Consider the following 12,834-nt stretch of genomic DNA (forward strand, 5'->3'; position numbering starts at 1 on the left):
TAAATTTTGTATTGTACACTTCAGTGTACAATACAAAATTTCACAAAGTCCCACGAAAAAAAACATTTTTAACATACGATGTTTTACTTATTGGTACATGAAACAGGTGATACCGTCTACAAATCCTGGCTGGCACATGAATTGTTATTAAACTAAGTAGTTCTGCACAGTCAACTATTCCCGTCATAATTTTGTGAAGCAGTAGTTGGTCCGCACACACACTGCGGTATTGTAGAGAAGTGATTCCACGGTAGGTGGAGGCAGCGAGAGTTGATACATAAGAAATACCGGTTTTGTATTTTTGGTACTTTATAAATTTGTTTTTAATATTTTATATTTTCGTTATATACATGTATATGGCATACTGGGGATTTCATATCTGAGATGCGTGTTCCAAATGGCTTCTAACAAACGTATAATATAATGAAATTAGGGCCTTTGGATTATGAAAGTGTTTACTCATTCGAACTATGAAACCTAACATGCTTTGGAGGTAATTTTATTGATATGCGATTCAAAAAGTAGTTTCGAGTCTAAAACAATCCCAAGATCTTTCATTTTGAAAGTACAATTCATTTTTCTCAATCAATATCTTTTTATCTGTATTTCCGATTGCGGTGTCATATGCACCACTTGGTGTGGAAAGAGGAATAATTTTAATGATACACAATTTATTGTAAATTATTCTACTTCTCAATAAATTTACCAAAAGGTTAATAAATAATTAATTAAATCTACATGACGAGGCCAATAGAATATGCTAATTGCAAATTTTACGTTGAAGAAAATATTATGCTAATCCACAGTAATAAAACATCATACAAAGAAACAAGACGGTTCTCGACATTTATGCGAGTAGTTATGGAAAAATAAGTTTTCTTACAAGAGAGCAAAATACGATAAATCGATAAGGTATGTTTTGTTTTTATATTTGGGTTTATCTTCTTTTTTAAGCACCACAACAGGCAGAGGCCCAATGAGGAATTCCAGCCCAACCCGGAATTAAATTTTAAAAATGTTTTCGTGTACACGTGAATATTTAAAAAATTTGGAGAAGGATGAAATATCTCAAAAACGCACGCAAAAATAAATAAAAAATGTTAAAAATAGTATTCATTTTAAAATCGTAAATAATGACGTCACTCCGTATATCTACGTGTAGTATTTCCGGCTTCCGCTTTAAAGCCCCCGCACTTTGTAAGGAACGTTTTGACCATAGAAAAAAAACAGTATAATTAGACATTTCAACCAGAGATTATGTCAACTTTCCTGGATCTTCTAAATCGAAACGTTCGTAAAAACAACCGAAACATAGAAATGAGCAAATTACGATCAATTAAATAAAGTAATCAAAGCAATATTCCATAGATTCTTGTCAGTTTTGTTATTGGCTAAAGAAATACAACTTACTGCGGTCAGTGAAAGTAAGAACGCCAACCGTTTCATGACGTCACTACTGAAAAGTGACACACTGATTACAGTCATTTGGCGCGATATTTGATAATGTAACTTTAAAAAATCATATCTTTGTAAATAACGCACAAAAAATATATATATATTTTTGCTTAGTTAAATAGTACGCTAATAGAAAAAAATAAATTAGAAAACAGTGGAATTCCTCATTGTACATATTATGTAGACATGCATTGGTGTCAATTATTATCGCAATATGAACATCCGATCTACCTTGCCTTCTCTACCCCAGTATTCCTTTGTCACCCCCCTTGAGTTCAACCATCAGAGTGATAATTCTTTAGAGAAGCCCTTAAGCTCGATTCCATACAGCAAAAGCATTCCAAATTTTCTGTTTGGTTTTATTTTAGATTTTAGTTTTTGGTTTAACAACAAACGTGTAATCATTGAGATATATTATAACCAGAGTAAGCATAAGCGTTCGAAATATGTCCCCTTAACCTGCGGCCAGTTGGTATATGTTTGATAGAACGGACTTTAGTCTATTGCGAGCGTTCGTCGGTTACTTTTCTCCTCGAAATTACTAAAATGCTTATATGTGCGCTAAGATACTGCACAAATCGATGTGGAAAAGCGATGATTTAACCTTTCACCGGCAAGTTATGTTCTTATCTTAATCAATACTTGTTTGAAATAGCTATTTTAATGTCAAAAAACATCTTATTGATATGTTACAATTCGTGAGTTATCTCCTGTCTCCAACCTGCTCAGTTAGTCGGGCGTAAGGCGAAACGACTAACAAAAGTGATGCGTATGTGAAAGGGAGCGACATACTAAATAGAACTTACAATAGACCGATGTAAACAGTCCGTGCTTTTTACTCTTCTACTTGTTTTGCTTGTTAAAGTCGACGTGACGATACTTGCTATCTCCGCTGGTCAATCCCTGTTCTTTGAATATGACTTTTGAGCTCGGGTTTGTATGGAGTAGTATCTCTATATATTATATCTCAATGCGTGTAATGGACAGCTTCAGTTTGCGCTCGCAATTCACAACGCAAGTACCTACTGCCCATTGTATTACTGTAATGTAAAATTTACAGTACTAGCTATGAAACGCGTCTTAAAAGAAAACAGCTATACATGGCACCTAAAATGACAACATCATTTGGTCAAAGGAGTCAAATATACATTGGACCAAGAATATACAACAATAAACCATTTGCCACAAAAGCAGATAAAAATCTTGAACAATTTAAACTATTTGTAAAAAAATGGCTTCTTGATTTGAGTCCCGAGAACTGTCTCGAGATGGTCACCCCACCAAAGCAGTAAACTTGTTAATATACAATTATTTTTGCTTTTCGTGTTTTGTATTTGTATCCACACAGTGTCTCTATGAATATATGTCATATACTCGTATATTTGACATTTGTGCGGATGTTGGGCCACCGGGAGCTGACAGTTGCGTGTCACTTGACCCAATGGCTGCACAGTAATTAAATGTGTGACCTGTACTAATAATATAATGTTGTTTTCTTTTTCTTTCTTTTTTAATATTTTTTTTCTCTCTCTTACTATTATATATGTATATACATACGTGGGTACTAACTATGCACGACACTCTCCGATTCCGCGTTTACATTCCTTAGCCAACAAATTTACTTGTGAAATAGACATTTTTAATACGAAATTATCAATTTTAAAACGTTCTTAAATGCACTGTTTGAAACAAATTATTAATGTCGTAATAAAACTTTCTTTTTCATACAATTCTTTCTCTGTTTTTGATGTGTATTATTATCTTATCTCTTTCTGATATTAATTTATCAAATATTTTTGTGTACCGTATATTATATTATTTTCACACATATACTTACTGTTAACTAATTTTCATTATTTGTTTTTAACAAAAATTTGTTGATACCATTTTTTTTTTATACTTATAAGTATATGAAAATGTAAATATTTTTTTGTTTGAATTCTTTAGAAGTTATTTACAATTTGCTTTTTATTTCAATTACTTTTATTATTTCCATCTAAAATATTTTTTTTCTTTTTTACTATGTAAAGTTTCACTTTTTATTTTGCATGGCAGTATGCTTCTTATTGTTTCTAAATGTATACAAAAAAGCATTGTTTATCTTTTAAATTTTTACGCACTATGTTTGTACTTAACTGTATATTTTTTGTAAATGCCCCTTGGGCGTATTGTAAAATTAAATAAATAAATAAATATCTGTGTGGATTTAAATGTGAATATGTAATATTTTATATATTTATTTTTAGACGCATTAAGTATAATATATTAAATCGTGTAAATGAATGCCTCGACACGCGTTGTGCCTAGTGAGGTATTCATATTTTAAAAAAAGTATTATGTAAAACGTGAAATAATAAATAAATAATAATGAATAATAATAATCCGTAGCTTACTTCGTGGTCAATAATCATGGAATTTTTTTCCGTATGGGCGACTCTATTGGATTATTACTTTAAGGTTCAACCGCAAGATTATTTCGTTAGTTTGAAGGGTCAAACTCATTGTGTGCACTTTTTGGGAAAATTAGTTTATTCATTTAAACTACTAATTTTTACGATATCTATCACAAAAAACATACGTTGCGACAATCACTTTCCTATTTAAGGAGAAAAAATGAGGAAAAATTCATTATGCGTGGTAATTTACAGTTGTTGCCAAAAGTGTCATAACTTTTTTTTCTCATAAGATCATTCACATTCTGTGTTATATTAGTACAAAATTAGCTATGTTATTCAAACAGTTTATAACAATTATTAATATTTAAGGTGATGCCAAACGAAAATATGAAATAAATTATTCATGAATGGCGCTTTTATCATTTTTCATTGAAAAATGCAACTTTTACGTTTATTTTCAATAGAAATTTTACAAAACTTTAGATAGTAAACTCTCCTATCGTGAACACATTGATAATATTGTAAACAAATCTCTCAAACTTCTCGGTTTTATCAATAGAGTGACTTCAAAAATATTAATGCCTTAAAAACTCTTTATTGCTCACTAGTTTGACCCCATCTAGAATACGCTTCTCCTATTTGGTCTCCATTCTACGGGACTCATATTGATCATATCGAGTCTGTCCAACACCGTTTTCTAAGAAAAGTGGCATGGTTGCTCGGATTACAAAGGGGTAATTATTCCTATTTTGAAAAAGAACAATCTCTTAATCTGTCTTCATTGGAGAGCCGTAGAACTGAGATGGACCTTAAATGCATTTTCAAAATCTTTAATGCATTAAGTGATGTCCCATCTCTGTTGCAATCAATTTCTTCTTATGTTCCCAACCGTGCCACCAGAAGTCAACATCTGCTATTTATTAAATCTTCTAAGAGAAACTTTGGTTTTTATGCCCCAATGTCCAGAATGTGTAGATTAGTCAATTCATCACATGATTTGGAATTCTTTGGGATAGATCTTCCAGCTTTTCGTAGATCTCTTCGCGACTCAACAGTGTGGGATGAAGTTGGATTGGCATGGTTTAGCTCGAAGTCTTAGGACTTTCGTTTTTATGAATATATTGTATATAATTATTGTTTTTCCCTTGTTTGTCTTTGCTAAATAGTTTTACGTTCTTTTTGTTCAGTTTCTTGCATTTATGTTTCTTCATGTAACTGTTGTAATTGGCTTGGCCGTATATATAATAAATAAATAAATAAAACGTGGTTTGCGGAAACTTTACACTATATTGATTGTAACAAGTATCATAATAATATAATTTAGATCATTTTCACAAAATGGTGTACAAAACAAAAAATAGTAGTAGTTCATTTTTGTATATTTTTTTATAGTAAACGTTAGTTAGCATGTTCAATTCATTATTGTTCATTGCGATCGCTCAAATGCTTAGCATGTTTTTAAGCACGTCGATAGTTATTTGTGATTGAGCTACTGATGATTTCAATCACAGCCAAAATAGAGAGTATTACACAGTGTGTAAACTGATCAGTGATCGCCTAGACCGGTTTATTCGTTTTACATAAAAGCAAAATGATCAGTCTTACATTTTACGTGCCAGTACTGGGATTTTGGAATATGGTGTAAAAAAATAATTTAAGGAAGATGATGTTGTATTCAATTGCTTGTTGAAAGATGCCGCGACATGAACGTAGATGTATATGCATGTTTCATAGACTATGCCAAAGCTTTTGACAAAGTTCGTCACCAAGAACTTCTAGATATTTTAAAAATAAACAACCTAGATTCTAGAGATATAAGGATAATTGGTAACCTATACTGGCATCAAAAAGCTGCAGTGAAAGTGGATGATGAATTGACATCGGATATAGACATATGTCGAGGAGTCCGGCAAGGATGCATTCTGTCTCCTCTCCTTTTTAATATGTACTCGGAAGCCATTTTTAGAAATGCACTAAATGAACTAACAAACGGCATTAGCATAAATGGAAAAATTATAAACAATATCCGATACGCGGATGATACTGTCCTTCTAGCAGATAGTATGGAAAGCCTGCAACTATTACTGGACAAAGTTTACACGGCAAGTTTGAATAAAGGGCTAGAGATGAATATTTCCAAGACTAAATGTATGGTTATTTGGAAAAAGCCACAAACTTTCCCAATGACTTTAAAACTTGGAGCGCAGTTTATTGAGCAAGTTCATCAATATAAATATTTAGGATGCTGGCTGAATGATAAATGGGATCACTCGCAAGAGATCAAAGTCAGAATAGAGGTGGCGCGAGACTGCTTTTTCAGGATGTGTGACCTTCTTTGCAGTAGAGACTTTAATTTAGGCTTCCGAATGCGCATTACTCGATGTTACGTTCTCGGTACTTTTTTACGGCGTCGAAACGTGGACACTCACCCAAAACACTTCAAAAAAGATCGAAACCTTTGAAATGTGGTGCTACAGGAAGATATTAAAAATCTCCTGGGTGGATAGAGTCCGAAACGATGATGTTCTCCGACGGATGGAAAACGATAAAGAGGTACTGAAGACCATAAAGAAAATAAAACTTGAGTACTTTGGGCATGTGATGAGAGGCGAAAAATATAAAATTTTACAAGTCATTCTACAGGGAAGGATTGAAGGGAGACGCAGTGCAGGTAGAAGGCGCATCTCTTGGCTTAAGAACTTGCGCGACTGGTTCCATTGCAGCACTCAATCCTTGTTCAGGGCAGCTGCCAATAAAGTAAGAATCGCAATGATGATTTTCAACCTCCATCGGGGGGAGGAACCATAAGAAGAAGAAGAAAGGAAGATTTTGTGATGAATGTACTAATAAAAGAGCCACTTTAACTAAACTAAACTGTAAATTCCTAGTCTCACACATTTTTTCACTGAAATTATATAATAAAATGATAGTCTTAATAACTTCTTAGGGGAAGAAATCTAGTCTCTTATCTACAAACAATTAGACAAAATTAAAATATTCCAACAATGTAATTCTATCACCAATACAATATAGTCATGGCTTACTTTACATACATCCGTGAAAACCATATACCAATACAGAATACATGATGCATTACAAAGAGTACTCAGTGGTGCAGCTTAGGCTAGGCTAGAGCTGTCAGTGTAAGCAAACAGTTTGGCATTACCGCCATCATGAGAAAAACGGCAGTTTCATATAAAAAATCACAAAATGAGGTAAATATGAGGTAATGTTCTACGTCGAGCTCTCTATTTCATGTGCCAGCAGTTCGTACGAACTATGCCCAGAACTCTCCACTTATACGTTTTGCTCGTGAATATAATTTGAACTTTCCCCTTATTGATCCATTTGATTGTAAAAAAATAACATTTAAAATGCGCGTCTTAAAACATACTTTTTTGTCTTTTTTTTATTTTTTATTTAATAGCATAATTATACATTTTTACAATTTAAAAAAAAAATCAATTGTTATATTTTTACTAAAACTAAAATCCCACCAAGCCACTTTTTGTAGCTTGTTGGTGAAGATTATATTTATATTGACTTAATAATATTATTTACATTTATAAAAACAATGAATAACAGATAAAAATTAACAGCCGGAAAGATCAGAATAAACATGTTTATACAAATAATAATATTTAAATTTATTTTTTAAATACAAGAAAATATATGAAAAATTAAAATATTTACACCTAAGCTACTATTCATATATAAACTCTTGATCGAGTAGCCACTCTCTTATTTTGCTCTTGTTACAATGTGAGTTAAATTTAAGTTCTTTTGGTAATATACTTAAATTCAATAATAAAGTCTTATTTTATCTTATTTTATTTTATTTTATTTTATTTTATTTTATCTCTAATTCATAATATTTTATATATATTTATATTTTCGACACTTGACACTTGTGCAATATTTACACACATGTCCACTCTCATCCCAATATAACACCCACTCACTCACCCACCCTCTCACTCACTTACACTCATACAAACACACTAGTATGTATTGTACGTGTATTTAATGTATTTCTGTGGATATCTGTCATTGGTTTTATTCTCTGTATATTTTATTTGTTATATTTTTGTTACATGTATTACTGTTGATATCCCCAATAAATAAAAAAATATCACAATTTGCTTGCTGAATACGGCTTCCTAGGATAATATCTATTTTTCTGTACATATCGGCAGTTTAGCAGCTTTCTGATTTCTATTGATTAACTTCTAATTTATATTTACAGTCGGCATTCCGTGATGGGTTGAACAGCCCGTAAAATAAAGCAAACTACAATATTTTTCAAATAAATAAATAAACACTAAATAATACATTTCGAACCATTTGATTTATTAGTATAGCAAAGTAGCAGTTTAAAAAATCAGTACAAAAAACGACATAATGGTTTTTAAAAAAAAAATCGTTTTTTAAGCAATAATACAATATCTAAAGATCATAAGCAAAAACTAATTCAGAAACAATTGACACCCTGGGTTTTTATTAATGGTTATTTACAGTTTTTTTTAATATGCATAAAATCCTCTACGTTCGAATTGTCAAAGCACCCTTTTAATTCCTATTCACAATTCCTCTTTCTTCTCTAATTAATATAGTGTCCATGCGGCTCGACTGTGGAATAATCTTCCATCCAATGTCAATGATATGTCTACAGTATCTCTATTTAAACCACGTCTAAAGAAATCTCTCCTTTTGTATTTCCTTTTTTTTATTTTTTCCATTAAGTACTATTATTGATTTAAGATAATTTATATACAAATATTGTTATATCTATGTTTGTGTATCTTTAGTTTTTTTTTTTTAATTTCATTTTCTAGTGAACACGCTTTGAAATTTAAATTATGTTAATAACACATATATTTTATTGGCTGGTTGGAAGAAATTGCCATTTGGTAACTAGCCCACCAATGTACAATTTAAGTTAAATACAAAAACGTTAAATTAAATCAATATTAAAAAGTGTCATGTCTCAAAAGATGACATTGATTTATTTTGTTCATTAACGCCCAAAAGGCATTTACAAAATATGAAAAACATGCTAACATACTAAATAATAAACAGAATATACAGAAAAAATTTGTGAAATTAGTTAAAAAGGATATGATAAAAAGTTTTACAAAGTATAAAAAAAACAACAATAACAAAGGTATGCAAGAAAAAACAGTAAGCATATAAACAAAAAATGCAAAGATATAAGCTTATGAAATAAATTCTGTAAGGCAAACAATAAATAAAGTGTTACGGTAAACAAGAACGACATTTTTAAGTTAAATTAATAAACAAGCGAGCATATATTATCACGAAAAATAAGAAATAAAAATATGTATCTATGAAATGTGTATTTGCCAATACTACAGTGCAGTTTGATATAATAGTAAAAAATAAAAAACAACAACAATAACATTTAAAAATATGATTACTGTTTTTTTTCTTATGACAGCGGAATCGCCTCCGGGACACGGAAAATAATAAAATAATATACTCTTGATTATTTCATGTTTATTAGTGCGTTTATTAGTTTTATTAGTTAGTGTATTAGTAAGTTAGTTTATTAGTGAGTTAGTTTATTTATAAGTTTTAATTTTTTTTCTTTTTCATTTAAGGTATCCTTCAACTTGCACAAAAATGTCAACACGTATCAAAAAGTTAATCCTCATGATACTTTCATCTCTCATCATAAACGTCATTGGTATGTTTACTATTTTTTTTAAAACCATTTCTCAAACTATGTCCTAACCACAATCCAAGCAAACCCATGTCGCGATTGGCCAAAATCGCATCTCTACAAAAACTTTTTATCAAATGACCTTGTTTTTAAAAAAATATTTCAAGTATGTCTAAATGCTTGCAGACTAGTGCTGATTTCATTGGGAGTCCAACTAGATTTATAAACATTTTAATAAAAACGGAAACGCTAATTCAAAAATGTTTACTATTTCAACCATCGTGGCGCCCCGACACACCGCATTAGAGCAATGTAATCCTGTCCATAGAAGCGATATGCGCCAGATAGCTCCCGAACACACCACTCCACAACACGCCGGAACAATGTTATCCTCGCACTGTTCATGTAGAATGCTTCGGTATCAGTTTGGGGTTTTTTTGGAATCACTCGGACGCAAATTATTAAAAAGCCCTATTCAATTCAATAACGCTACAAAAAGGCCACTAAGTGGCGCCTACTAACGTCACTCAACATAAACATTCTCGTTTTCATTATAGAATCTCGGCTTCGCCATAAATGTTTTTTGAAAAAAATTGGGTTATTTTGGGTGTTACTGGGGTGGATAAACATCAGGTATCGCTATCCGAAACGTTTGCTATTTACGAAGCCACGTCGGGTGGATTCCGAAACTTCCCGAATGGAAAACGCGTCAGTTATTTACTAGTTATTGAAGTTATTGAAAATAAGGGAAATATTAGATATGCATTCAAGAAAATACTGAACTCCGAAATTAAAAAAAAATGCTCTTAAAAAAATTGTACAACATGACTCATGTACTTTATAGATTTAAAAAATCACTAAGATAGACTGGATCTTGTATTGAGGTAGTAATTTAATTTATTTTCTGTCCTAGCTTTAATTTGATTTAATTGTATTTTATTTTATTAATGCCTATATTAATTATAAGAAATCGTTTTTACCATCGCCAGAATTGACTGTATAAGTCCGTCAAATAGATAAATAACTAGGAAGACAGAGACGCTGTTCTGTGGCAGGTGTTCAATTAGTCGTTTATTGGCAGTGAACAGAAGTGCACGCTAGTTATATGATCGGCGTAATTGTGAATTTTTCATTTAATATGGTATAGTGGCTCGATGATTTGGGGACCGTGTGAGTTGAAGTACTCTCTTATGGTGGAGAGGGTTCAGAAGAAATTTCTTCGGTTTCTCTACATGAGGGAGTGCGAATATTATCCATGGCTTTATCCCACTGAGTTTCTCCAGGGTATGCTTGGTTACAGCAGTTTGAAGACTAGAAGGAATGTGTATTTAACAACGCACTTCTTTCGATTGTAGCGCGGTATTATTGACAACCCTGAAATTATGCGGAGCATTAGCTTTTATGTTTCTGATAATTACCTTAGACAGCGTCAACAAAGACTGTTACACATTTCAATATACAGGACCAACCTGCCAATGGTTATGTCTGTTGGAAGGGCTATCTCTATGTTGAACAATATCACTTTGGACATTGACATTTTTCACATCTCTGAGGTAGTTTTTCGTTACAAGATTCTCTTACTTTTTTAACATATTATTCTTTGGATATTATGTATACTAATGTGTTTTTTTATATATACCTAATTTAACCTAATTATTTCTATATGTATGAATTAAGATATTTTATTTTGTAATGTACATATATATGAATAAATAAATGATAAAATGATAAAATAGCGGGCCCAAATCATATTGTAATTTTTATAAATTATTTTACAGTGTTCATATTTTTTTTTTCAAATATCTGAACTTTAGAATATTTTGTCTTTTGCTGAAAGTAACACTATGTTACATCTCCGCGTGTAAAGGAATTTTGTAGCACAGCTTTTTAAGAGCTAGAGATACCCGTGTTGAAAAGAGTTGCTGACAACAACGATTCGTCCTAACTCAACACAGGGTTTTAGACTCACAGAATTGGGATTCGCTTAATTTTAATAGCAATTCCACTAAGAGATTTCACTAATGAATCTAAATGTTTAATCAATTATATGAATTTTTACGGGTTATTGACTAACTAACTTGTATTTTTAGGTACAGACAAACCATGTCGGCTAAGACAATACAATTATGAATCGTTTGTGTGCGTTTGTGATGCTAATTACTGCGATGAAGTTTCTAAACTGATTCCATTGCCTCCAGGAAATTATGTCCTATACACATCAAGCAAAGTAAGTTTTGTTCAAAATAACCATTTGCCCAACACATATTTAGGATTTTGCTTTTTGAATCAGGGAGCTCCAACAACAGCTCGGGGGTGACAGAAGAAAGGAATATTTCCATGCAATATAATACAGAATCAAGTCAAGAACTGCGAACTGTTATTACTTCCCAAACTGAACTAACATACTTAACTACTTTGAAGATAATACAATATTGTTGTGCCCCAGGACTCGATCGTTGTTCACGTATAAACAACAATGTATAGGACGAAAAATTGTCCCGAGACATCGCCACCGAGATAGACGGGCGGGCTATCTCCGCGGAACAATGATTAACCCTACCACCACGCGCGGCCATCAGTAACTACATAGTCCTCGTGTGAATACGTACAGACAGGACTTTGTGACATTAGCGATTTGCTTGACGTGAACGTGAGCTCCCAAAAAAACGTTTTTTATTATTTTGTTCATCCTTTAACAATTTCAATACATGTTGGTATAAAATTAATAGTATATTCATGGATTCGCTCGTAACAAACGCCGCGCCATCTTGTTTTTATTTTCGCAGCGTTCACGAGTAAACTGCGGCCGAATTATTATATTGTCCCAGCGTTCTGTCCTGCGCGGTCGAGGCTGTTCACAAAGCTGGGACAAGAGAATATAATCCACGTGTATAATGTATAATCCACGTGTACACATGTACACGGCTCTTTACTGACTGACTGAAGTAGGTGTTTAACGGCATTTATAGAAGCCGTCCCAATTTTTTTTCCTTTTTACGAGTGGGAAATCGAGGTTTTTTCCTATTTCCCTGTCTGTCAGCAATTTGACATCTGTGCAAGGTGATAAATTTTTTTGATGTTTTTACTATTTGTTGTTTACGTACTGGAAATGCATGATTCATCTTGTGCGCACACTGTCCTTAAAACAATAGTAGCTCGGGTGCAGTGGGCATTGGCGTCCGGGTGAGTCCCTCACCTTTAATGACAAAAATGCCTGGCCTCTTAGATCGCATGACTGTCGTTGATTAAAATATCTCCGGCCTCTACTATTTCCCTTAGTTGCCATTGCTTGAAGACACA

The 12,834-nt window shown here is 32.4% G+C and overlaps 1 protein-coding gene across 1 annotated transcript in view; it reads left to right on the plus strand.

Moving 5' to 3' along the window:
- Positions 1-804: 804 nt before the first annotated feature.
- LOC148274461 (lysosomal acid glucosylceramidase-like) overlaps positions 805-12,834 on the plus strand; it is a 45,934-nt gene continuing 33,904 nt past the window's right edge. Inside the window, exons 1-3 of the mRNA XM_088237089.1 lie at positions 805-912; positions 9,473-9,558; positions 11,625-11,761. Of these exons, the coding sequence (XP_088093215.1) occupies positions 9,495-9,558; positions 11,625-11,761 (201 nt within the window). The 5' untranslated portion in view covers positions 805-912; positions 9,473-9,494. The remainder of the gene's footprint in view (positions 913-9,472; positions 9,559-11,624; positions 11,762-12,834) is intronic.

This window comes from Micrasema longulum, unplaced genomic scaffold, assembly GCF_059751315.1.
Source record: "Micrasema longulum isolate JH-2025_06_02 unplaced genomic scaffold, ASM5975131v1 h1tg001643l, whole genome shotgun sequence".
In the NCBI taxonomy this organism is placed as follows: domain Eukaryota; kingdom Metazoa; phylum Arthropoda; class Insecta; order Trichoptera; family Brachycentridae; genus Micrasema; species Micrasema longulum.